At 56.7% G+C, this 27,031-nt stretch overlaps 1 protein-coding gene across 1 annotated transcript in view; it reads right to left on the bottom strand.

The window, feature by feature from the left end:
* taf6l (TAF6-like RNA polymerase II, p300/CBP-associated factor (PCAF)-associated factor) overlaps nucleotides 1–25,121 on the bottom strand; it is a 37,758-nt gene extending 12,637 nt beyond the window's left edge. Inside the window, 9 exon segments of the mRNA XM_072489294.1 lie at nucleotides 1–30; nucleotides 4,003–4,135; nucleotides 6,940–7,160; nucleotides 15,601–15,675; nucleotides 20,674–20,768; nucleotides 20,978–21,028; nucleotides 21,145–21,295; nucleotides 24,184–24,270; nucleotides 24,378–25,121. The exon segment at nucleotides 1–30 is cut by the window's left edge and continues 99 nt beyond it. Of these exon segments, the coding sequence (XP_072345395.1) occupies nucleotides 1–30; nucleotides 4,003–4,135; nucleotides 6,940–7,160; nucleotides 15,601–15,675; nucleotides 20,674–20,768; nucleotides 20,978–21,028; nucleotides 21,145–21,295; nucleotides 24,184–24,270; nucleotides 24,378–24,524 (990 nt within the window). The 5' untranslated portion in view covers nucleotides 24,525–25,121.
* Nucleotides 25,122–27,031: the final 1,910 nt, after the last annotated feature.

The raw sequence follows: 27,031 nt of genomic DNA, 5'->3' as shown, positions 1-27,031 counted from the left end.
TAAATGTGGGTAAAGAACCCGCTCCACTGCCTGGAACAGAGAGAAAACTGCTGGAGACGGAGCTTCTCTCTCTATCTAACCCCGTGCTGTCCCTGTCCTGGGAGTGTTTGATGGGGAGAGTGTAGAGGGAGCTTTACTCTGTATCTAACCCCGTGCTGTCCCTGTCCTGGGAGTGTTTGATGGGGAGAGTGTAGAGGGAGCTTTACTCTGTATCTAACCCCGTGCTGTACCTGTCCTGGGAGTGTTTGATGGGGACAGTGTAGAGGGAGCTTTACTCTGTATCTAACCCCGTGCTGTACCTGTCCTGGGAGTGTTTGATGGGACAGTGTAGAGGGAGCTTTACTCTGTATCTAACCCCGTGCTGTACCTGTCCTGGGAGTGTTTGATGGGGACAGTGTAGAGGGAGCTTTACTCTGTATCTAACCCCGTGCTGTACCTCTCCTGGGAGTGTTTGATGGGACAGTGTAGAGGGAGCTTTACTCTGTATCTAACCCAGTGCTGTACCTGTCCTGGGAGTGTTTGATGGAGACAGTGTAGAGGGAGCTTTACTCTGTATCTAACCCCGTGCTGTACCTGTCCTGGGAGTGTTTGATGGGGACAGTGTAGAGGGAGCTTTACTCTGTATCTAACCCCGTGCTGTACATGTCCCGGGAGTGTTTGATGGGAACAGTGTAGAGGGAGCTTTACTCTGTATCTAACCCCGTGCTGTACCTGTCCTGGGAGTGTTTGATGGGACAGTGTAGAGGGAGCTTTACTCTGTATCTAACCCCGTGCTGTACCTGTCCTGGGAGTGTTTGATGGGACAGTGTAGAGGGAGCTTTACTCTGTATCTAACCCCGTGCTGTACCTGTCCTGGGAGTGTTTGATGGAGACAGTGTAGAGGGAGCTTTACTCTGTATCTAACCCCGTGCTGTACCTGTCCTGGGAGTGTTTGATGGGGACAGTGTAGAGAGAGCTTTACTCTGTATCTAACCCCGTGCTGTACCTGTCCTGGGAGTGTTTGATGGGGACAGTGTAGAGAGAGCTTTACTCTGTATCTAACCCCGTGCTGTACCTGTCCTGGGAGTGTTTGATCGGGACAGTGTAGAGGGAGCTTTACTCTGTATCTAACCCCGTGCTGTACCTGTCCTGGGAGTGTTTGATGGGGACAGTGTAGAGGGAGCTTTACTCTGTATCTAACCCCGTGCTGTACATGTCCCGGGAGTGTTTGATGGGAACAGTGTAGAGGGAGCTTTACTCTGTATCTAACCCCGTGCTGTACCTGTCCTGGGAGTGTTTGATGGGGACAGTGTAGAGAGAGCTTCTCTCTGTATCTACCCCCGTGCAGTACCTGTCCTGGGAGTGTTTGATGGGGACAGTGTAGAGGAAGATTTACTCTGTATCTAACCCCATGCAGTACCTGTCCTGGGAGTGTTTGATGGTGACAGTGTAGAAGGAGATTTACTCTGTATCTAACCCCGTGCTGTACCTGTCCTGGGAGTGTTTGATGGGGGACAGTGTAGAGGGAGCTTTACTCTGTATCTCACCCCGTGCTGTACCTGTCCTGGGAGTGTTTGATGGGGACAGTGTAGAGGGAGATTTACTCTGTATCTAACCCCGTGCTGTGCCTGTCCTGGGAGTGTTTGATGGGGACAGTGTAGAGGGAGCTTTACTCTGTATCTAACCCCGTGCTGTACCTGTCCTGGGAGTGTTTGATGGGGACAGTGTAGTGGGAGCTTTACTCTGTATCTAACCCCGTGCTGTACCTGTCCTGGGAGTGTTTGACGGGGACAGTGTAGAGGGAGCTTTACTCTGTATCTAACCCCGTGCTGTACCTGTCATGGGAGTGTTTGATGGGGACAGTGTAGAGGGAGCTTTACCTTGTATCTAACCCCGTGCTGTACCTGTCCTGGGAGTGTTTGATGGGGACAGTGTAGAGGGAGCTTTACTCTGTATCTAACCCCGTGCTGTACCTGTCCTGGGAGTGTTTGATGGGGACAGTGTAGAGGGAGCTTTACTCTGTATCTAACCCTGTGCTGTGCCTGTCCTGGGAGTGTTTGATGGGGACAGTGTAGGGGGAGCTATACTCTGTATCTAACCCCGTGCTGTACCTGTCCTGGGAGTGTTTGATGGGGACAGTGTAGAGGGAGCTTTACTCTGTATCTAACCCCGTGCTGTACCTGTCCTGGGAGTGTTTGATGGGGACAGTGTAGATGGAGCTTTACTCTGTATCTAACCCCGTGCTGTACCTGTCCCGGGAGTGTTTGATGGGGACAGTGCAGAGGGAGCTTTACTCTGTATCTAACCCCGTGCTGTACCTGTCCTGGGAGTGTTTCATGGGGACAGTGTATAGGGAGCTTTACTCTGTATCTAACCCCGTGCTGTACCTATCCTGGGAGTGTTTGATGGGGACAGTGTAGAGGGAGCTTTGCTCCCTATCTAACCCCGTGCTGTACCTGTCCTGGGAGTGTTTGATGGGGACAGTGTAGAGGGAGCTTTACTCTGTATCTAACCCCGTGCTGTACTTGTCCTGGGAGTGTTTGATGGGGACAGTGTAGAGGGAGCTTTACTCTGTATCTAACCCCGTGCTGTACCTGTCCTGGGAGTGTTTGATGGGGACAGTGTAGAGGGAGCTTTACTCTGTATCTAACCCCGTGCTGTACTTGTCCTGGGAGTGTTTGATGGGGACAGTGTAGAGGGAGCTTTACTCTGTATCTAACCCCGTGCTGTACCTGTTCTGGGAGTGTTTGATGGGGACAGTGTAGATGGAGCTTTACTCTGTATCTAACCCCGTGCTGTACCTGTCCTGGGAGTGTTTGATGGGGACAGTGTAGATGGAGCTTTACTCTGTATCTAACCCCGTGCTGTACCTGTCCTGGGGGTGTTTGATGGGGACAGTGTAGAGGGAGCTTTACTCTGTATCTAACCCCGTGCTGTACCTGTCCTGTGAGTGTTTGATGGGGACAGTGTAGAGGGAGCTTTACTCTGTATCTAACCCCGTGCTGTACCTGTGCTGGGAGTGTTTGATGGGGAGAGTGTAGAGGGAGCTTTACTCTGTATCTAACCCCGTGCTGTACCTGTGCTGGGAGTGTTTGATGGGGACAGTGTAGAGGGAGCTTTACTCTGTATCCAGCTCCGAGCTGTACCTATCCTGGGAGTGTTTGATGGGGACAGTGTGGAGGGAGCTTTACTCTGTATCTAACCCCGTGCTGTACCTGTCCTGGGAGTGTTTGATGGGGACAGTGTAGAGGGAGCTTTACTCTGTATCTAACCCCGTGCTGTACCTGTCCTGGGAGTGTTTGATGGGGACAGTGTAGAGGGAGCTTTACTCTGTATCCAGCTCCGAGCTGTACCTATCCTGGGAGTGTTTGATGGGGACAGTGTGGAGGGAGCTTTACTCTGTATCTAACCCCATGCTGTACCTGTCCTGGGAGTGTTTGATGGGGACAGTGTAGAGGGAGCTTTACTCTGTCTAACCCCGTGCTGTACCTGTCCTGGGAGTGTTTGATGGGGACAGTGTAGAGAGAGCTTTACTCTGTATCTCACCCCGTGCTGTACCTGTCCTGGGAGTGTTTGATGGGGACAGTGTAGAGGGAGCTTTACTCTGTCTAACCCAGTGCTGTACCTGTCCTGGGAGTGTTTGATGGGGACAGTGTAGAGGGAGCTTTATTCTGTATCTAACCCCGTGCTGTACCTGTCCTGGGAGTGTTTGATGGGGACAGTGTTGAGGGAGCTTTACTCTGTATCTAACCCCGTGCTGTACCTGTCCTGGGAGTGTTTGATGGGGACAGTGTAGAGGGAGCTTTACTCTGTATCTAACCCCGTGCTGTACCTGTCCTGGGAGTGTTTGATGGGGACAGTGTAGAGGGAGCTTTACTCTGTATCTAACCCCGTGCTGTATCTGTCCTGGGAGTGTTTGATGGGGACAGTGTAGAGGGAGCTTTACTCTGTATCTAACCCCGTGCTGTACCTGTCCTGGGAGTGTTTGATGTGGACAGTGTTGAGCAAATTTGACATCCTCACCTTCCAGCCCAGGGCGTGTAGGCCCACCAAGGCTCCATAATGTGAGCAGAGGGGTCGAACAGGGTCAATCAGAACCTTCTGTAGGGTCAGCAAAATCTGGTGGTAAAGGCCTCTCACTAAATCTCCATGGCACCTGTCAGCAAACAGCACAGAAATAGAGGCAAACTTTTATATAACTTTGGCTGGACAGCAGTGCATAGAATTGCGCACAGTCCCGGTCTCCGTATCCCACACTCGGAGTTACTGCGCACAGTCCCGGTCTCCGTATCCCACACTCGGAGTTACTGCGCACTGTCCCGGTCTCCGAATCCCACACTCGGAGTTACTGCGCACAGTCCCGGTCTCCGTATCCCACACTCGGAGTTACTGCGCACAGTCCCGGTCTCCGTATCCCACACTCGGAGTTACTGCGCACAGTCCCGGTCTCCGTATCCCACACTCGTGGAGTTACTGCCCACAGTCCCGGTCTCCGTATCCCACACTCGCAGTTACTGCGCACAGTCCCAGTCTCCGTATCCCACACTCGGAGTTACTGCGCACAGTCCCGGTCTCCGTATCCCAAACACTCGGAGTTACTGCGCACAGTCCCGGTCTCCGTATCCCACACTCGGAATTACTGCGCACAGTCCCGGTCTCCGTATCCCACACTCGGAGTTACTGTGCACAGTCCCGGTCTCCGTATCCCAGACTCGGAGTTACTGTGCTCAGTCCCGGTCTCCGTATCCCACACTCGGAGTTACTGCGCACAGTCCCGGTCTCCGTATCCCACACTCGGAATTACTGCGCACAGTCCCGGTCTCCGTGTCCCACACTCGGAGTTACTGTGCACAGTCCCGGTCTCCGTATCCCAGACTCGGAGTTACTGTGCTCAGTCCCGGTCTCCGTATCCCACACTCGGAGTTACTGCGCACAGTCCCGGTCTCCGTATCCCACACACTCGGAGTTACTGCGCACAGTCCCGGTCTCCATATCCCACACTCGGAATTACTGCGCACAGTCCCGGTCTCCGTATCCCACACTCGGAGTTACTGTGCACAGTCCCGGTCTTCATATCCCAGACTCGGAGTTACTGTGCTCAGTCCCGGTCTCCGTATCCCACACTCGGAGTTACTGCGCACAGTCCCGGTCTCCGTATCCCACACTCGGAGTTACTGCGCACAGTCCCGGTCTCTGTATCCCACACTCAGGAGTTACTGCGCACAGTCCCGGTCTCCGTATCCCACACTCGGAGTTACTGCGCACAGTCCCGGTCTCCGTATCCCACACTCGGAGATACTGCGCACAATCCCGGTCTCCGTATCCCACACTCGGAGTTACTGCGCACAGTCCCGGTCTCCGTATCCCACACTCGTAGTTGCTGCGCACAGTCCCGGTGTCCGTATGCCCCACACGGTGTAACTGCGCACAGTCCCGGTCTCCGTATCGCACACTCGGAGTTACTGCGCACAGTCCCGGTCTCTGTATCCCACACTCGCAGAGTTACTGCGCACAGTCCCGGTCTCTGTATCCCAGACTCGGAGTTGCTGCGCACAGTCCCGGTCTTCGTATCCCAGACTCGGAGTTACTGCGCACAGTCCCGGTCTCCGAATCCCACACTCGGAGTTACTGCACACAGTCCCGGTCTCCGTATCCCACATTCGGAGTTACTGCGTACAGTCCCGGTCTCCGTATCCCACACTCGGAGTTACTGCGCACAGTCCCGGTCTCCGTATCCCACACTCGGAGTTACTGCGCACAATCCCGGTCTCCGTATCCCACACTCGTAGTTACTGCGCACAGTCCCGGTCTCCGTATCCCACACTCGGAGTTACTGCTCACAGTCCCGGTCTCCGTATCCCACACTCGGAGTTACTGCACAGAGTCCCGGTCTCCGTATCCCACACTCGGAGTTACTGCGCACAGTCCCGGTCTCCGTATCCCACACTCGTAGTTGCTGCGCACAGTCCCGGTGTCCGTATCCCCCACACGGTGTAACTGCGCACAGTCCCGGTCTCCGTATCGCACACTCGGAGTTACTGCGCACAGTCCCGGTCTCTGTATCCCACACTCGCAGAGTTACTGCGCACAGTCCCGGTCTCTGTATCCCAGACTCGGAGTTGCTGCGCACAGTCCCGGTCTTCGTATCCCAGACTCGGAGTTACTGCGCACAGTCCCGGTCTCCGTATCCCACACTCGGAGTTACTGCGCACAGTCCCAGTCTCCGAATCCCACACTCGGAGTTACTGCACACAGTCCCGGTCTCCGTATCCCACATTCGGAGTTACTGCGTACAGTCCCGGTCTCCGTATCCCACACTCGGAGTTACTGCGCACAGTCCCGGTCTCCGTATCCCACACTCGGAGTTACTGTGCTCAGTCCCGGTCTCCGTATCCCACACTCGGAGTTACTGCGCACAGTCCCGGTCTCCGTATCCCACACTCGGAATCACTGCGCACAGTCCCGGTCTCTGTGTCCCACACTCGGAGTTACTGTGCACAGTCCCGGTCTCCGTATCCCAGACTCGGAGTTACTGTGCTCAGTCCCGGTCTCCGTATCCCACACTCGGAGTTACTGCGCACAGACCCGGTCTCCGTATCCCACACTCGGAGTTACTGCGCACAGTCCCTGTCTCCGTATCCCACACTAGGAGTTACTGCGCACAGTCCCGGTCTCCGTATCCCACACTCGGAGTTACTGCGCACAGTCCCGGTCTCCGTATCCCACACTCTGGGTTACTGCGCACAGTCCCGGTCTCCGTATCCCACACTCGGGGTTACTGCGCACAGTCCCGGTCTCCGTATCACACACTCGGAGTTACTGCGCACAGTCCCGGTCTCCGTATCCCAGACTCGGGGTTACTGCTGTTGGTCTGAGTGACTGTGAAACGTTACCCTGGTATTTCCGGAGATGAGGAACGGCAGATTGGGAAGGTGGGGCACGTGTTGGGGTCTGACTCACCAGAAGATATGACTGAGGAGCAATGCTGCGTAGTCTCTCAGGGTCCAGTGATCGTTGAGGGGGTTGATTGAGGCAGCGAGAGGCTCCAGAATGCAGTACATGACACTGGACACGAGGCTCTTGATGTAGCTGCCCAGATACAGATAGGGGTTCTGGATTAAACTCTTCACAATGTGCAGCAGCCGATTCAGCTGGTCCAGGTCGTGACTCACCGACTTCACCTGTTTAACCAAAGAGAAAGGATGTGAACGCAGCCCTGCCAGAGGGTCAGTACTGAGGGAGTGCCGCACTGTCAGAGGGTCAGTACTGAGGGAGTGCTGCACTGTCAGAGGGTCAGTACTGAGGGAGTGCTGCACTGTCAGAGGGTCAGTACTGAGGGAGTGCTGCACTGTCAGAGTGTCAGTGCTGAGGGAGTGCTGCACTGTCAGAGGGTCAGTACTGAGGGAGTGCTGCACTGTCAGAGGGTCAGTGCTGAGGGAGTGCTGCACTGTCAGAGGGTCAGTGCTGAGGGAGTGCTGCACTGTCAGAGGGTCAGTACTGAGGGAGTGCTGCACTGCCAGAGGGTCAGTACTGAGGGAGTGCCGCACTGTCAGAGGGTCAGTACTGAGGGAGTGCCGCACTGTCAGAGGGTCAGTACTGAGGGAGTGCCGCACTGTCAGAGGGTCAGTACTGAGGGAGTGCCGCACTGTCAGAGGGTCAGTACTGAGGGAGTGCCGCACTGTCAGAGGGTCAGTACTGAGGGAGTGCCGCACTGTCAGAGGGTCAGTGCTGAGGGAGTGCCGCACTGCCAGAGGGTCAGTACTGAGGGAGTGCCGCACTGTCAGAGGGTCAGCACTGAGGGAGTGCCGCACTGTCAGAGGGTCAGTACTGAGGGAGTGCCGCACTGTCAGAGGGTCAGTACTGAGGGAGTGCTGCACTGTCAGAGGGTCAGTACTGAGGGAGTGCTGCACTGTCAGAGGGTCAGTACTGAGGGAGTGCTGCACTGTCAGAGGGTCAGTACTGAGGGAGTACCGCACTGTCAGAGGGTCAGTACTGAGGGAGTGCCGCACTGTCAGAGGGTCAGTACTGAGGGAGTGCCGCACTGTCAGAGGGTCAGTACTGAGGGAGTGCCGCACTGTCAGAGGGTCAGTGCTGAGGGAGTGCTGCACTGTCAGAGGGTCAGTACTGAGGGAGCGCTGCACTGTCAGAGGGTCAGTACTGAGGGAGTGCCGCACTGTCAGAGGGTCAGTACTGAGGGAGTGCCGCACTGTCAGAGGGTCAGTACTGAGGGAGCGCTGCACTGTCAGAGGGTCAGTACTGAGGGAGTGCTGCACTGTCAGAGGGTCAGTGCTGAGGGAGTGCCGCACTGTCAGAGGGTCAGTGCTGAGGGAGTGCTGCACTGTCAGAGGGTCAGTACTGAGGGAGTGCCGCACTGTCAGAGGGTCAGTACTGAGGGAGTGCCGCACTGTCAGAGGGTCAGTATTGAGGGAGTGCCGCACTGTCAGAGGGTCAGTGCTGAGGGAGTGCTGCACTGTCAGAGGGTCAGTACTGAGGGAGTGCCGCACTGTCAGAGGGTCAGTACTGAGGGAGTGCCGCACTGTCAGAGGGTCAGTACTGAGGGAGTGCCGCACTGTCAGAGGGTCAGTACTGAGGGAGTGCCGCACTGTCAGAGGGTCAGTACTGAGGGAGTGCCGCACTGTCAGAGGGTCAGTACTGAGGGAGTGCCGCACTGTCAGAGGGTCAGTATTGAGGGAGTGCCGCACTGTCAGAGGGTCAGTGCTGAGGGAGTGCTGCACTGTCAGAGGGTCAGTACTGAGGGAGTGCCGCACTGTCAGAGGGTCAGTACTGAGGGAGTGCCGCACTGTCAGAGGGTCAGTACTGAGGGAGTGCCGCACTGTCAGAGGGTCAGTACTGAGGGAGTGCCGCACTGTCAGAGGGTGAGTGCTGAGGGAGTGCCGCACTGTCAGAGGGTCAGTACTGAGGGAGTGCCGCACTGTCAGAGGGTCAGTACTGAGGGAGTGCCGCACTGTCAGAGGGTCAGTACTGAGGGAGTGCCGCACTGTCAGAGGGTCAGTACTGAGGGAGTGCCGCACTGTCAGAGGGTCAGTACTGAGGGAGTGCCGCACTGTTCGAGGGTCAGTACTGAGGGAGTGCCGCACTGTCAGAGGGTCAGTACTGAGGGAGTGCCGCACTGTCAGGGGGTCAGTACTGAGGGAGCGCCGCACTGTCAGAGGGTCAGTACTGAGGGAGTGCTGCCCTGTCACAGGGTCAGTGCTGAGGGAGTGCTGCACTGTCAGAGGGTCAGTGCTGAGGGAGTGCTGCACTGTCAGAGGGTCAGTACTGAGGGAGTGCTGCACTGTCAGAGGGTCAGTACTGAGGGAGCTCCGCACTGTCAGAGGGTCAGTACTGAGGGAGTGCCGCACTGTCAGAGGGTCAGTACTGAGGGAGTGCTGCACTGTCAGAGGGTCAGTACTGAGGGAGTGCCGCACTGTCAGAGGGTCAGTACTGAGGGAGTGCTGCACTGTCAGAGGGTCAGTAGTGAGGGAGTGCCGCACTGTCAGAGGGTCAGTACTGAGGGAGTGCTGCACTGTCAGAGGGTCAGAAGTGAGGGAGTGCCGCACTGTCAGAGGGTCAGTACTGAGGGAGTGCCGCACTGTCAGAGGGTCAGTACTGAGGGAGTGCTGCACTGTCAGAGGGTCAGTAGTGAGGGAGTGCCGCACTGTCAGAGGGTCAGTACTGAGGGAGTGCCGCACTGTCAGAGGGTCAGTGCTGAGGGAGCGCCGCACTGTCAGAGGGTCAGTACTGAGGGAGTGCCGCACTGTCAGAGGGTCAGTACTGAGGGAGTGCCGCACTGTCAGAGGGTCAGTACTGAGGGAGTGCCGCACTGTCAGAGGGTCAGTACTGAGGGAGTGCCGCACTGTCAGAGGGTCAGTACTGAGGGAGTGCCGCACTGTCAGAGGGTCAGTACTGAGGGAGTGCTGCACTGTCAGAGGGTCAGTACTGAGGGAGCGCCGCACTGTCAGAGGGTCAGTACTGAGGGAGTGCCGCACTGTCAGAGGGTCAGTACTGAGGGAGTGCCGCACTGTCAGAGGGTCAGTACTGAAGGAGTGCCGCACTGTCAGAGGGTCAGTACTGAGGGAGTGCCGCACTGTCACAGGGTCAGTGCTGAGGGAGTGCTGCACTGTCAGAGGGTCAGTACTGAGGGAGTGCCGCACTGTCAGAGGGTCAGTACTGAGGGAGTCGCACTGTCAGAGGGTCAGTACTGAGGGAGTGCTGCACTGTCAGAGGGTCAGTACTGAGGGAGTGCTGCACTGTCAGAGGGTCAGTGCTGAGGGAGTGCCGCACTGTCAGAGGGTCAGTACTGAGGGAGTGCCGCACTGTCAGAGGGTCAGTACTGAGGGAGCGCCGCACTGTCAGAGGGTCAGTACTGAGGGAGCGCCGCACTGTCAGAGGGTCAGTACTGAGGGAGTGCCGCACTGTCAGAGGGTCAGTACTGAGGGAGTGCTGCACTGTCAGAGGGTCAGTACTGAGGGAGTGCTGCACTGTCAGAGGGTCAGTACTGAGGGAGTGCTGCACTGTCAGAGGGTCAGTGCTGAGGGAGTGCTGCACTGTCAGAGGGTCAGTACTGAGGGAGTGCTGCACTGCCAGAGGGTCAGTACTGAGGGAGTGCCGCACTGTCAGAGGGTCAGTACTGAGGGAGTGCCGCACTGTCAGAGGGTCAGTACTGAGGGAGTGCCGCACTGTCAGAGGGTCAGTACTGAGGGAGTGCCGCACTGTCAGAGGGTCAGTACTGAGGGAGTGCCGCACTGTCAGAGGGTCAGTACTGAGGGAGTGCCGCACTGTCAGAGGGTCAGTATTGAGGGAGTGCCGCACTGTCAGAGGGTCAGTGCTGAGGGAGTGCTGCACTGTCAGAGGGTCAGTACTGAGGGAGTGCCGCACTGTCAGAGGGTCAGTACTGAGGGAGTGCCGCACTGTCAGAGGGTCAGTACTGAGGGAGTGCCGCACTGTCAGAGGGTCAGTACTGAGGGAGTGCCGCACTGTCAGAGGGTCAGTACTGAGGGAGTGCCGCACTGTCAGAGGGTCAGTACTGAGGGAGTGCCGCACTGTCAGAGGGTCAGTATTGAGGGAGTGCCGCACTGTCAGAGGGTCAGTGCTGAGGGAGTGCTGCACTGTCAGAGGGTCAGTACTGAGGGAGTGCCGCACTGTCAGAGGGTCAGTACTGAGGGAGTGCCGCACTGTCAGAGGGTCAGTACTGAGGGAGTGCCGCACTGTCAGAGGGTCAGTACTGAGGGAGTGCCGCACTGTCAGAGGGTGAGTGCTGAGGGAGTGCCGCACTGTCAGAGGGTCAGTACTGAGGGAGTGCCGCACTGTCAGAGGGTCAGTACTGAGGGAGTGCCGCACTGTCAGAGGGTCAGTACTGAGGGAGTGCCGCACTGTCAGAGGGTCAGTACTGAGGGAGTGCCGCACTGTCAGAGGGTCAGTACTGAGGGAGTGCCGCACTGTTCGAGGGTCAGTACTGAGGGAGTGCCGCACTGTCAGAGGGTCAGTACTGAGGGAGTGCCGCACTGTCAGGGGGTCAGTACTGAGGGAGCGCCGCACTGTCAGAGGGTCAGTACTGAGGGAGTGCTGCCCTGTCACAGGGTCAGTGCTGAGGGAGTGCTGCACTGTCAGAGGGTCAGTGCTGAGGGAGTGCTGCACTGTCAGAGGGTCAGTACTGAGGGAGTGCTGCACTGTCAGAGGGTCAGTACTGAGGGAGCTCCGCACTGTCAGAGGGTCAGTACTGAGGGAGTGCCGCACTGTCAGAGGGTCAGTACTGAGGGAGTGCTGCACTGTCAGAGGGTCAGTACTGAGGGAGTGCCGCACTGTCAGAGGGTCAGTACTGAGGGAGTGCTGCACTGTCAGAGGGTCAGTAGTGAGGGAGTGCCGCACTGTCAGAGGGTCAGTACTGAGGGAGTGCTGCACTGTCAGAGGGTCAGAAGTGAGGGAGTGCCGCACTGTCAGAGGGTCAGTACTGAGGGAGTGCCGCACTGTCAGAGGGTCAGTACTGAGGGAGTGCTGCACTGTCAGAGGGTCAGTAGTGAGGGAGTGCCGCACTGTCAGAGGGTCAGTACTGAGGGAGTGCCGCACTGTCAGAGGGTCAGTGCTGAGGGAGCGCCGCACTGTCAGAGGGTCAGTACTGAGGGAGTGCCGCACTGTCAGAGGGTCAGTACTGAGGGAGTGCCGCACTGTCAGAGGGTCAGTACTGAGGGAGTGCCGCACTGTCAGAGGGTCAGTACTGAGGGAGTGCCGCACTGTCAGAGGGTCAGTACTGAGGGAGTGCCGCACTGTCAGAGGGTCAGTACTGAGGGAGTGCTGCACTGTCAGAGGGTCAGTACTGAGGGAGCGCCGCACTGTCAGAGGGTCAGTACTGAGGGAGTGCTGCACTGTCAGAGGGTCAGTACTGAGGGAGTGCCGCACTGTCAGAGGGTCAGTACTGAGGGAGTCGCACTGTCAGAGGGTCAGTACTGAGGGAGTGCTGCACTGTCAGAGGGTCAGTACTGAGGGAGTGCTGCACTGTCAGAGGGTCAGTGCTGAGGGAGTGCCGCACTGTCAGAGGGTCAGTACTGAGGGAGTGCCGCACTGTCAGAGGGTCAGTACTGAGGGAGCGCCGCACTGTCAGAGGGTCAGTACTGAGGGAGCGCCGCACTGTCAGAGGGTCAGTACTGAGGGAGTGCCGCACTGTCAGAGGGTCAGTACTGAGGGAGTGCTGCACTGTCAGAGGGTCAGTACTGAGGGAGTGCTGCACTGTCAGAGGGTCAGTACTGAGGGAGTGCCGCACTGTCAGAGGGTCAGTACTGAGGGAGTGCCGCACTGTCAGAGGATCAGTACTGAGGGAGTGCCGCACTGTCAGAGGGTCAGTACTGAGGGAGTGCCGCACTGTCAGAGGGTCAGTGCTGAGGGAGTGCTGCACTGTCAGACGGTCAGTACTGAGGGAGTGCTGCATTGTCAGAGGGTCAGTACTGAGGGAGCGCCGCACTGTCAGAGGGTCAGTACTGAGTGAGTGCCGCACTGTCGGAGGGTCAGTACTGAGGGAGCGCCGCACTGTCAGAGGGTCAGTACTGAGGGAGTGCCGCACTGTCAGAGGGTCAGTACTGAGGGAGTGCCGCACTGTTCGAGGGTCAGTACTGAGGGAGTGCCGCACTGTCAGAGGGTCAGTACTGAGGGAGTGCCGCACTGTCAGGGGGTCAGTACTGAGGGAGCGCCGCACTGTCAGAGGGTCAGTACTGAGGGAGTGCTGCCCTGTCACAGGGTCAGTGCTGAGGGAGTGCTGCACTGTCAGAGGGTCAGTGCTGAGGGAGTGCTGCACTGTCAGAGGGTCAGTACTGAGGGAGTGCTGCACTGTCAGAGGGTCAGTACTGAGGGAGCTCCGCACTGTCAGAGGGTCAGTACTGAGGGAGTGCCGCACTGTCAGAGGGTCAGTACTGAGGGAGTGCTGCACTGTCAGAGGGTCAGTACTGAGGGAGTGCCGCACTGTCAGAGGGTCAGTACTGAGGGAGTGCTGCACTGTCAGAGGGTCAGTAGTGAGGGAGTGCCGCACTGTCAGAGGGTCAGTACTGAGGGAGTGCTGCACTGTCAGAGGGTCAGAAGTGAGGGAGTGCCGCACTGTCAGAGGGTCAGTACTGAGGGAGTGCCGCACTGTCAGAGGGTCAGTACTGAGGGAGTGCTGCACTGTCAGAGGGTCAGTAGTGAGGGAGTGCCGCACTGTCAGAGGGTCAGTACTGAGGGAGTGCCGCACTGTCAGAGGGTCAGTGCTGAGGGAGCGCCGCACTGTCAGAGGGTCAGTACTGAGGGAGTGCCGCACTGTCAGAGGGTCAGTACTGAGGGAGTGCCGCACTGTCAGAGGGTCAGTACTGAGGGAGTGCCGCACTGTCAGAGGGTCAGTACTGAGGGAGTGCCGCACTGTCAGAGGGTCAGTACTGAGGGAGTGCCGCACTGTCAGAGGGTCAGTACTGAGGGAGTGCTGCACTGTCAGAGGGTCAGTACTGAGGGAGCGCCGCACTGTCAGAGGGTCAGTACTGAGGGAGTGCTGCACTGTCAGAGGGTCAGTACTGAGGGAGTGCCGCACTGTCAGAGGGTCAGTACTGAGGGAGTCGCACTGTCAGAGGGTCAGTACTGAGGGAGTGCTGCACTGTCAGAGGGTCAGTACTGAGGGAGTGCTGCACTGTCAGAGGGTCAGTGCTGAGGGAGTGCCGCACTGTCAGAGGGTCAGTACTGAGGGAGTGCCGCACTGTCAGAGGGTCAGTACTGAGGGAGCGCCGCACTGTCAGAGGGTCAGTACTGAGGGAGCGCCGCACTGTCAGAGGGTCAGTACTGAGGGAGTGCCGCACTGTCAGAGGGTCAGTACTGAGGGAGTGCTGCACTGTCAGAGGGTCAGTACTGAGGGAGTGCTGCACTGTCAGAGGGTCAGTACTGAGGGAGTGCCGCACTGTCAGAGGGTCAGTACTGAGGGAGTGCCGCACTGTCAGAGGATCAGTACTGAGGGAGTGCCGCACTGTCAGAGGGTCAGTACTGAGGGAGTGCCGCACTGTCAGAGGGTCAGTGCTGAGGGAGTGCTGCACTGTCAGACGGTCAGTACTGAGGGAGTGCTGCATTGTCAGAGGGTCAGTACTGAGGGAGCGCCGCACTGTCAGAGGGTCAGTACTGAGTGAGTGCCGCACTGTCGGAGGGTCAGTACTGAGGGAGCGCCGCACTGTCAGAGGGTCAGTACTGAGGGAGTGCCGCACTGTCAGAGGGTCAGTACTGAGGGAGTGCCGCACTGTCAGAGGGTCAGTACTGAGGGAGGGCTGCACTGTCAGACGGTCAGTACTGAGGGAGTGCTGCATTGTCAGAGGGTCAGTACTGAGGGAGTGCCGAACTGTCAGAGTGTCAGTACTGAGGGAGTGCCGCACTGTCAGAGTGTCAGTACTGAGGGAGCGCCGCACTGTCAGAGGGTCAGTACTGAGGGAGTGCCGCACTGTCAGAGGGTCAGTACTGAGGGAGTGCTGCACTGTCAGAGGGTCAGTACTGAGGGAGTGCTGCACTGTCAGAGGGTCAGTACTGAGGGAGTGCCGCACTGTCAGAGGGTCAGTACTGAGGGAGTGCTGCACTGTCAGAGGGTCAGTACTGAGGGAGTGCCGCACTGTCAGAGGGTCAGTACTGAGGGAGTGCCGCACTGTCAGAGGGTCAGTACTGAGGGAGTGCCGCACTGTCAGAGGGTCAGTACTGAGGGAGTGCTGCACTGTCTGAGGGTCAGTACTGAGGGAGTGCCGCACTGTCAGAGGGTCAGTACTGAGGGAGTGCCGCACTGTCAGAGGGTCAGTACTGAGGGAGTGCTGCACTGTCAGAGGGTCAGTACTGAGGGAGCGCCGCACTGTCAGAGGGTCAGTACTGAGGGAGCGCCGCACTGTCAGAGGGTCAGTACTGAGGGAGTGCCGCACTGTCAGAGGGTCAGTACTGAGGGAGCGCCGCACTGTCAGAGGGTCAGTACTGAGGGAGTGCCGCACTGTCAGAGGGTCAGTACTGAGGGAGTGCCGCACTGTCAGAGGGTCAGTACTGACAGAGTTATGTTGGACAGGGTGGCCCTGGGTGTGGGATGAGCAGAGTGATTGCCAGTCCAGTACCGGATGTCACATGGACCGAGACCGTTACAGGATCTGAACTTACCCCACTGACCACATAAACAAAGTACGGGAGCAGAGCCGCTATCTTGGAGTTCGATTGAAGATCTTGTAGAGCCACCTGTAGACAGGATCATCAAAACAGGGACGTTCACCACAGAGAACACGGTCCTCAAATCCTCACCGTCCATATCGCACGGGGTCAGTTACAGAGAAATGCTCCCCCGACACTGTCCCCATCAAACATTCCCAGGACAGGTACAGCACGGGGTTAGATACAGAGTAAAGCTCCCTCGACACTGTCCCCATCAAACACTCCCAGGACAGGTACAGCACGGGGTTAGATACAGAGTAAAGCACCCTCTACACTGTCCCCATCAAACACTCCCAGGACAGGTACAGCACGGGGTTAGATACAGAGTAATGCTCCCTCTACACTGTCCCCATCAAACACTCCCAGGACAGGTACAGCACGGGGTTAGATACAGAGTAAAGCTCCCTCTGCACTGTCCCCATCAAACACTCGCAGGACAGGTACAGCACGGGGTTAGATACAGAGTAAAGCTCCCTCTGCACTGCCCCCATCAAACACTCCCAGGACAGGCACAGCACGGGGTTAGATACAGAGTAAAGCTCCCTCTACACTGTCCCCATCAAACACTCGCAGGACAGGTACAGCACGGGGTTAGATACAGAGTAAAGCTCCCTCTGCACTGTCCCCATCAAACACTCGCAGGACAGGTACAGCACGGGGTTAGATACAGAGTAAAGCTCCCTCTACATTGTCCCCATCAAACACTCCCAGGACAGGTACAGCACGGGGTTAGATACAGAGTAAAGCTCCCTCTACACTGTCCCCGTCAAACACTCCCAGGACAGGTACAGGACGGGGTTAGATACAGAGTAAAGCTCCCTCTACACTGTCCCCGTCAAACACTCCCAGGACAGGTACAGCACGGGGTTAGATACAGAGTAAAGCTCCCTCTACACTGTCCCCGTCAAACACTCCCAGGACAGGTACAGCACGGGGTTAGATACAGAGTAAAGATCCCTCTATACTGTCCCCATCAAACACTCCCAGGACAGGTACAGCACGGGGTTAGATACAGTGTAAAGCTCCCTCTACACTGTCCCCATCAAACACTCCCAGGACAGGTACAGCACGGTGTTAGATACAGAGTAATGCTCCCTCTACACTGTCCCCATCAAACACTCCCAGGACAGGTACAGCACGGGGTTAGATACAGAGTAAAGCTCCCTCTACACTGTCCCCATCAAACACTCCCAGGACAGGAACAGCACGGGGTTAGATACAGAGTAAAGCTCCCTCTACACCGTCCCCATCAAACACTCCCAGGACAGGTACAGCACGGGACTAGATACAGAGTAAAGCTCCCTCTACACTGTCCCCATCAAACACTCCCAGGACAGGTACAGCACGGGGTTAGATACAGAGTAAAGCTCCCTCTACACTCTCCCCATCAAACACTCCCAGGACAGGTACAGCACGGGGTTAGATACAGAGTAAAGCTCCCTCTACACTGTCCCCATCAAACACTCCCAGGACAGGTACAGCACGGGGTTAGATACAGAGTAAAGCTCCCTCTACACTGTCCCCATCAAACACTCCCAGGACAGGTACAGCACGGGGTTAGATACAGAGTAATGCTCCCTCTACACTGTCCCCATCAAACACTCCCAGGACAGGTACAGCACGGTGTTAGATACAGAGTAATGCTCCCTCTACACTGTCCCCATCAAACACTCCCAGGACAGGTACAGCACGGGGTTAGATACAGAGTAAAGCTCCCTCTACACCGTCCCCATCAAACACTCCCAGGACAGGTACAGCACGGGGTTAGATACAGAGTAAAGCTCCCTCTACACCGTCCCCATCAAACACTCCCAGGACAGGTACAGCACGGGGTTAGATACAGAGTAAAGCTCCCTCTACACTGTCCCCATCAACCACTCCCAGGACAGGTACAGCACGGGGATAGATACAGAGTAAAGCTCCCTCTACACTGTCCCCATCAAACACTCCCAGGACAGGTACAACACGGGGTTAGACACAGAGTAAAGCTTCCTCTACACTGTCCCCATCAAACACTCCCAGGACAGGTACAGCACGGGGTTAGATACAGAGTAAAGCTCCCTCTACACTGTCCCCATCAAACACTCCCAGGACAGGTACAGCACGGGGTTAGATACAGAGTAAAGCTCCCTCTACACTGTCCCCATCAAACACTCCCAGGACAGGTACAGCACGGGGTTAGATACAGAGTAAAGCTCCCTCTACACTGTCCCCATCAAACACTCCCAGGACAGGTACAGCACGGAGTCAGATACAGAGTAAAGCTCCCTCTACACTGTCCCCGTCAAACACTCCCAGGACAGGTACAGCACGGGGTTAGATACAGAGTAAAGCTCCCTCTACACCGTCCCCATCAAACACTCCCAGGACAGGTACAGCACGGGGTTAGATACAGAGTAAAGCTCCCTCTACACCGTCCCCATCAAACACTCCCAGGACAGGTACAGCACGGGGTTAGATACAGAGTAAAGCTCCCTCTACACTGTCCCCGTCAAACACTCCCAGGACAGGTACAGCACGGGGTCAGATACAGAGTAAAGCTCCCTCTACACTGTCCCCGTCAAACACTCCCAGGACAGGTACAGCACGGTGTTAGATACAGAGTAAAGCTCCCTCTACACTGTCCCCATCAAACACTCCCAGGACAGGTACAGCACGGGGTTAGATACAGAGTAAAGCTCCCTCTACACTGTCCCCATCAAACACTCCCAGGACAGGTACAGCACGGGGTCAGATACAGAGTAAAGCTCCCTCTACACTGTCCCCGTCAAACACTCCCAGGACAGGTACAGCACGGGGTTAGATACAGAGTAAAGCTCCCTCTACACTGTCCCCATCAAACACTCCCAGGACAGGTACAGCACGGGGTCAGATACAGAGTAAAGCTCCCTCTACACTGTCCCCGTCAAACACTCCCAGGACAGGTACAGCACGGGGTTAGATACAGAGTAAAGCTCCCTCTACACCGTCCCCATCAAACACTCCCAGGACAGGTACAGCACGGGGTTAGATACAGAGTAAAGCTCCCTCTACACTGTCCCCATCAAACACTCCCAGGACAGGTACAGCACGGGGTTAGATACAGAGTAAAGCTCCCTCTACACTGTCCCCATCAAACACTCCCAGGACAGGTACAGCACGGGGTCAGATACAGAGTAAAGCTCCCTCTACACTGTCCCCATCAAACACTCCCAGGACAGGAACAGCACGGGGTTAGATACAGAGTAAAGCTCCCTCTACACCGTCCCCATCAAACACTCCCAGGACAGGTACAGCACGGGGTTAGATACAGAGTAAAGCTCCCTCTACACTGTCCCCATCAAACACTCCCAGGACAGGTACAGCACGGGGTTAGATACAGAGTAAAGCTCCCTCTACACTCTCCCCATCAAACACTCCCAGGACAGGTACAGCACGGGGTTAGATACAGAGTAAAGCTCCCTCTACACTGTCCCCATCAAACACTCCCAGGACAGGTACAGCACGGGGTTAGATACAGAGTAAAGCTCCCTCTACACTGTCCCCATCAAACACTCCCAGGACAGGTACAGCACGGGGTTAGATACAGAGTAATGCTCCCTCTACACTGTCCCCATCAAACACTCCCAGGACAGGTACAGCACGGTGTTAGATACAGAGTAATGCTCCCTCTACACTGTCCCCATCAAACACTCCCAGGACAGGTACAGCACGGGGTTAGATACAGAGTAAAGCTCCCTCTACACCGTCCCCATCAAACACTCCCAGGACAGGTACAGCACGGGGTCAGATACAGAGTAAAGCTCCCTCTACACCGTCCCCGTCAAACACTCCCAGGACAGGTACAGCACGGGGTCAGATACAGAGTAAAGCTCCCTCTACACTGTCCCCGTCAAACACTCCCAGGACAGGTACAGCACGGGGTTAGATACAGAGTAAAGCTCCCTCTACACCGTCCCCATCAAACACTCCCAGGACAGGTACTGCACGGGGTTAGATACAGAGTAAAGCTCCCTCTACACTGTCCCCATCAAACACTCCCAGGACAGGTACAGCACGGGGTCAGATACAGAGTAAAGCTCCCTCTACACTGTCCCCGTCAAACACTCCCAGGACAGGTACAGCACGGTGTTAGATACAGAGTAAAGCTCCCTCTACACTGTCCCCATCAAACACTCCCAGGACAGGTACAGCACGGGGTTAGATACAGAGTAAAGCTCCCTCTACACTGTCCCCATCAAACACTCCCAGGACAGGTACAGCACGGGGTCAGATACAGAGTAAAGCTCCCTCTACACTGTCCCCATCAAACACTCCCAGGACAGGTACAGCACGGGGTTCGATACAGAGTAAAGCTCCCTCTACACTGTCCCCATTAAACACTCCCAGGACAGGTACAGCATGGGGTCAGATACAGAGTAAAGCTCCCTCTACACTGTCCCCGTCAAACACTCCCAGGACAGGTACAGCACGGGGTTAGATACAGAGTAAAGCTCCCTCTACACTGTCCCCGTCAAACACTCCCAGGACAGGTACAGCACGGGGTCAGATACAGAGTAAAGCTCCCTCTACACTGTCCCCGTCAAACTCTCCCAGGACAGGTACAGCACGGGGTTAGATACAGAGTAAAGCTCCCTCTACACCGTCCCCATCAAACACTCCCAGGACAGGTACAGCACGGGGTTAGATACAGAGTAAAGCTCCCTCTACACTGTCCCCATCAAACACTCCCAGGACAGGTACAGCACGGGGTTATATACAGAGTAAAGCTCCCTCTACACTGTCCCCATCAAACACTCCCAGGACAGGTACAGCACGGGGTCAGGTACAGAGTAAAGCTCCCTCTACACTGTCCCCATCAAACACTCCCAGGACAGGTACAACACGGTGTTAGATACAGAGTAAAGCTCCCTCTACACTGTCCCCATCAAACACTCCCAGGACAGGTACAGCACGGGTGTTAGATACAGAGTAAAGCTCCCTCTACACTGTCCCCATCAAACACTCCCAGGACAGGTACAACACGGGGTAAAGCTCCTCTCTCACCTTCATCAGCTGATGATCTTCGCCCAGTACCGCTCTGGTAATCTGCTGGTAATACTTCAGGAGTTCATCGGAGAGGCTGGAAACTGCCACAGGGACTGGGGGTGAGAAAAACCAACAGCCACATCACCAGCCACAGACACACACACACACACACACACACACACACAGCCTACATGGAGACCATTCTGTCCATCCCCTTTGTGCTAGCCCTTTGAATGATCTGTCCAATAAGTCCCCCACTCTGCCCCCTGTTCTTTCCCCCACAGCTCTGCAGATTCCTCCTTTCCCATTGGGAGATACTCACCCACTCCCTGTGGTTCCTGATTCCCTCTGCTGTCCAGATAAGATACGTGTACTGGAGAATCAAAGACAGAGAGAAACAATGGATGGGTCGGATACCCCAGCGTTTCAAACCTCACCCCATCGTGTCCCCCGCCCCCCTCACAGCCCCTCCACCCCAGCCCCCCCTACCTTGAACCACCGTTTCACCAGAGCCCTTGGGGATGTTGGTGGCCAGGGCGAGATCCACCAGGTTCACCTCGCGATCCTCCACGACAAACAGCTCTCCCTCCTTCACGCAGCGGAACGACAGCACGTCTGAGGCACTGTAGCCACACACAGGCTGTGCAGGACAGGAGCAAGGGGAGTGTCAATAACAACAGCAGGAGGAACACGCAGTTACAGACAATAAACCCTCCCCGCCGACACAGTCAGATTCAATCAGTTGGTCTACCAGGCTAGGCGTCACAGCAGCCCCTGAGCTGGCTGCCAGCGTGATGCCAGCTGTGACTCAATGGGCAGGGCACGTGCCCATGAGACTGAAAGGACTGGTGATCCAGGCCGACACTCAGTGCAGCCCTGAGGGTCAGTACTGAGGAAGCGCCGCACTGTCAGAGGGTCAGTGCTGAGGGAGTGCCGCACTGTCAGAGGGTCAGTACTGAGGGAGTGCTGCACTGTCAGAGGGTCAGTACTGAGGGAGTGCCGCACTGTCAGAGGGTCAGTATTGAGGGAGTGCTGCACTGTCAGAGGGTCAGTGCTGAGGGAGTGCCGCACTGTCAGAGGGTCAGTGCTGAGGGAGTGCTGCACTGTCAGAGGGTCAGTACTGAGGGAGTGCAGCACTGTCAGAGGGTCAGTACTGAGGGAGTGCCGCACTGTCAGAGGGTCAGTACTGAGGGAGTGCCGCACTGTCAGAGGGTCAGTACTGAGGGAGTGCTGCACTGTCAGAGGGTCAGTACAGAGGGAGTGCCGCACTGTCAGAGGGTCAGTACTGAGGGAGTGCCGCACTGTCAGAGGGTCATTACTGAGGGAGTGCCGCACTGTCAGAGGGTCAGTATTGAGGGAGTGCTGCACTGTCAGAGGGTCAGTGCTGAGGGAGTGCCGCACTGTCAGAGGGTCAGTGCTGAGGGAGTGCTGCACTGTCAGAGGGTCAGTACTGAGGGAGTGCAGCACTGTCAGAGGGTCAGTACTGAGGGAGTGCCGCACTGTCAGAGGGTCAGTACTGAGGGAGTGCCGCACTGTCAGAGGGTCAGTACTGAGGGAGTGCTGCACTGTCAGAGGGTCAGTACAGAGGGAGTGCCGCACTGTCAGAGGGTCAGTACTGAGGGAGTGCCGCACTGTCAGAGGGTCAGTGCTGAGGGAGTGCCGCACTGTCAGAGGGTCAGTACTGAGGGAGTACCGCTCTGTCAGAGGGTCAGTACTGAGGGAGCGCCGCACTGTCAGAGGGTCAGTGCTGAGGGAGTGCCGCACTGTCAGAGGGTCAGTACTGAGGGAGCCCCGCACTGTCAGAGGGTCAGTACTGAGGGAGCGCCGCACTGTCAGAGGGTCAGTGCTGAGGGAGTGCCGCACTGTCAGAGGGTCAGTACTGAGGGAGTGCTGCACTGTCAGAGGGTCAATACTGAGGGAGTGGCGCACTGTCAGAGGGTCAGTACTGAGGGAGCGCCGCACTGTTAGAGGGTCAGTACTGAGGGAGTGCCGCACTGTCAGAGGGTCAGTACTGAGGGAGTGTCGCACTGTCAGAGGGTCAGTACTGACGGAGTGCCGCACTGTCAGAGGGTCAGCACTGAGGGAGTGTCGCACTGTCAGAGGGTCAGTACTGAGGGAGTGCTGCACTGTCAGAGGGTCAGTACTGAGGGAGCGCCGCACTGTCTGAGGGTCAGTACTGAGGGAGTGTCGCACTGTCAGAGGGTCAGTACTGAGGGAGTGCTGCACTGTCAGAGGGTCAGTACTGAGGGAGTGTCGCAATGTCAGAGGGTCAGTACTGACGGAGTGCCGCACTGTCAGAGGGTCAGCACTGAGGGAGTGTCGCACTGTCAGAGGGTCAGTACTGAGGGAGTGCTGCACTGTCAGAGGGTCAGTACTGAGGGAGCGCCGCACTGTCTGAGGGTCAGTACTGAGGGAGTGTCGCACTGTCAGAGGGTCAGTACTGAGGGAGTGCCGCACTGTCAGAGGGTCAGTACTGAGGAAGTGCCGCACTGTCAGAGGGTCAGTACTGAGGGAGTGTCGCACTGTCAGAGGGTCAGCACTGAGGGAGTGTCGCACTGTCAGAGGGTCAGTACTGAGGGAGTGCTGCACTGTCAGAGGGTCAGTACTGAGGGAGCGCCGCACTGTCTGAGGGTCAGTACTGAGGGAGTGTCGCACTGTCAGAGGGTCAGTACTGAGGGAGTGTCGCACTGTCAGAGGGCCAGTACTGAGGGAGTGTCGCACTGTCAGAGGGTCAGTACTGGGGGAGTGTCGCACTGTCAGAGGGCCAGTACTGAGGGAGTGCCGCACTGTCAGAGGGTCAGTACTGAGGGAGTGCCGCACTGTCGGAGGGTCAGTACTGAGGGAGCGCCGCACTGTCAGAGGGTCAGTACTGAGGGAGTGCCGCACTGTCAGAGGGTCAGTACTGACGGAGTGCCGCACTGTCAGAGGGTCAGTACTGAGGGAGTGCCGCACTGTCAGAGGGCCAGTACTGAGGGAGTGCCGCACTGTCAGAGGGTCAGTACTGAGGGAGCGCCGCACTGTCGGAGGGTCAGTACTGAGGGAGCGCCGCACTGTCAGAGGGTCAGTACTGAGGGAGTGCCGCACTGTCAGAGGGTCAGTACTGACGGAGTGCCGCACTGTCAGAGGGTCAGTACTGAGGGAGTGCCGCACTGTCAGAGGGTCAGTACTGAGGGAGTGCTGCACTGTCAGAGGGTCAGTACTGAGGGAGTGCCGCACTGTCAGAGGGTCAGTACTGAGGGAGTGCCGCACTGTCAGAGGGTCAGTACTGACGGAGTGCCGCACTGTCAGAGGGTCAGTACTGACGGAGTGCCGCACTGTCAGAGGGTCAGTACTGAGGGAGTGCCGCACTGTCAGAGGGTCAGTACTGACGGAGTGCCGCACTGTTGGATTGTGTGTGTGTTTGACTGCAAGGTGCTTTGCCACACTCGGAGTCTGTTCTCTGACAGTTGTCCCTGGAGCGACTCTTGCTGATTCACTTCACAAACACAGAAATGCCACGCACACCTTTCCATCCCTCCCATCACCTACCTCCACGTTGGCCCACCGCAGCGCCCGGTTGAAATCCTCCACCGCCAGCCGCCTGCGTTTGGCGTGCTTCATGAACTGGGCGCCATTCTGAAAGAGGGCGAAAGGCGGTCACACCGTCAGCTCGTTACAATCCTGCCCGTCGTCGTTTACCGACTAATCTCTCTCACCGGGGGTCAGTGAATCCTCTCTCTTACCTGTGTCGTTTCTCTCAGTCGGTAACAGACGTCCTGGGCCAGGAGAGCACTGACTTCGTCCCCTAGCTCCAGACCCACACTCTCGGCCATTAACTTCACCGAGTCCTTACTGATCTCTGCATATTTACGCTCGTCACGTTCAGACATGGCTGCAGACTGCGGGCGACACTGGACAGGAGCAGCTCGTGCACGATCACTCTCACGCCCCACTAACCGGCAGTTACAGCCCCGCTAACTACTGGCACATCATTAACTGGGCCCCGACATCTAGCCAGTCTTCAATAGTCTGGTCCTTCACCAAGGGATTTCCCACCAGGTCTTTGTTAACTAGTAATAACTGACCCCTCACTAACAGGGTATCAAAACGTTGTTAATTAGTAATAACTGGCTCCTCACTAACAGGGTATCGAAAGGTCTCTAACTAGTAATAACTGGCTCCTCACTAACAGGGTACCAAAATGTCTTTAACTGGTCCTTCACTAACTACTACCAAACTAACCCTTCAAACCACTAACTAGTTGCCAGCCCTTTACCATCTGAATGTGATCAACATGTCATTGTTTATCTGGTAATAACTAACGTCTCTAACTAGTTACTAACCTCCCAGTGATCACAATAATCCTCTATATTGACTAGTGATAACCAGCTGGTTGCCACTGACCATTAACTAGCAGTGTCCCACTGACTGGTTAGCTCACTAACTAACCAGCCTCATGCCCCCCTCCTGCTCCTGGATTGGAGGATGAAGGAACTCCTTCCGCTTCCGGGTTCTGCTCACTGACCAATCAGCGCTCTTTTGACGGTGGGCGGGGCTCTGCCTGGCGCCCCCATTGGCCCCAGAGGTCGCCAATCAGCGCCAGCCACGTGACTTCGCCGGCGAGCTGAAGATTTAAACGGGCAAGAACCCCACCTTGGACTGGGTGGGCCCCACCTCTGGATTTAAAAGGGGGGGGGCCTGACAGCAGGAAGATAATTTCACTTTACTCATATTGGGGGGGGGGTCTCCGAGCCCCAAAATCCAGAATCCCGACAGTGCAGGGTAAAGCCATTCGGCCCATCGAGTCTGCGTCCACCCTCGGAAAGAGCCCCCCCCTACCCAGGCCCACCCCCCAACCCATCCCCGTAACCCCACCTAACCTTTTTGGACACTAAGGGGAATTTATCGCGGCCAATCCACCCAACCTGCACATTTTGGACTGTGGGAGGACAACAGGAATGTACTCGGTCTTGATTCAGATGTTGGAATGGGTGGTATGTTGGTCAATGAAATAGATTTTAAGGACATTTTAAACGAGGGCCAGAGGGAGTGGGCGAAATGGCAAAGTTCAGGGAGTGAGGTTCGCGATATTGGCCCCACAGCCCAGTATCCCAGAGTCACAGCCCCACAGCCCAGTATCCCAGAGTCACAGCCCCACAGCCCAGTATCCCAGAGTCACAGCCCCACAGCCCAGTATCCCAGAGTCACAGCCCAGTGTCCCAGAGCAACAGCCCCACAGCCCAGTATCCCAGAGCAACAGCCCCGCAGCCCAGTATCCCAGAGTCACAGCCCAGTATCCCAGAGTAACAGCCCAGTATCCCAGAGCAACAGCCCCACAGCCCAGTATCCCAGAGCAACAGCCCAGTATCCCAGAGCAACAGCCCAGTATCCCAGAGCAACAGCCCCAAAGCCCAGTATCCCAGAGTCACAGCCCCACAGCCCAGTATCCCAGAGTCACAGCCCAGTATCCCAGAGTAACAGCCCCACAGCCCAGTATCCCAGAGTCACAGCCCAGTATCCCAGAGTAACAGCCCCACAGCCCAGTATCCCAGAGTAACAGCCCCACAGCCCAGTATCCCAGAGTAACAGCCCCACAGCCCAGTATCCCAGAGTAACAGCCCCACAGCCCAGTATCCCAGAGTCACAGCCCAGTATCCCAGAGCAACAGCCCCACAGCCCAGTATCCCAGAGTAACAGCCCCACAGCCCAGTATCCCAGAGTCACAGCCCAGTATCCCAGAGTAACAGCCCCACAGCCCAGTATTCCAGAGTAACAGCCCCACAGCCCAGTATCCCAGAGTAACAGCCCCACAGCCCAGTGTCCCAGAGTCACAGCCCAGTATCCCAGAGTAACAGCCCCACAGCCCAGTATCCCAGAGCAACAGCCCCACAGCCCAGTATCCCAGAGTCACAGCCCAGTATCCCAGAGCAACAGCCCCACAGCCCAGTATCCCAGAGCAACAGCCCAGTATCCCAGAGCAACAGCCCCACAGCCCAGTATCCCAGAGTAACAGCCCCACAGCCCAGTATCCCAGAGTAACAGCCCCACAGCCCAGTATCCCAGAGCAACAGCCCAGTATCCCAGAGTAACAGCCCCACAGCCCAGTATCCCAGAGTAACAGCCCCACAGCCCAGTATCCCAGAGTCACAGCCCAGTATCCCAGAGTAACAGCCCAGTATCCCAGAGTAACAGCCCCACAGCCCAGTATCCCAGAGTAACAGCCCCACAGCCCAGTATCCCAGAGTCACAGCCCAGTATCCCAGAGTAACAGCCCAGTATCCCAGAGTAACAGCCCCACAGCCCAGTATCCCAGAGTCACAGCCCAGTATCCCAGAGTAACAGCCCCACAGCCCAGTTTCCCAGAGTTACAGCCCCACAGCCCAGTATCCCAGAGCAA

The sequence above is a fragment of the Scyliorhinus torazame genome, chromosome 24 (genome assembly GCF_047496885.1).
Source record: "Scyliorhinus torazame isolate Kashiwa2021f chromosome 24, sScyTor2.1, whole genome shotgun sequence".
NCBI lineage: Eukaryota > Metazoa > Chordata > Chondrichthyes > Carcharhiniformes > Scyliorhinidae > Scyliorhinus > Scyliorhinus torazame.
Note: the sequence above shows the minus strand (reverse complement) of the source record. Positions and strands in the feature narration are given on the sequence as shown.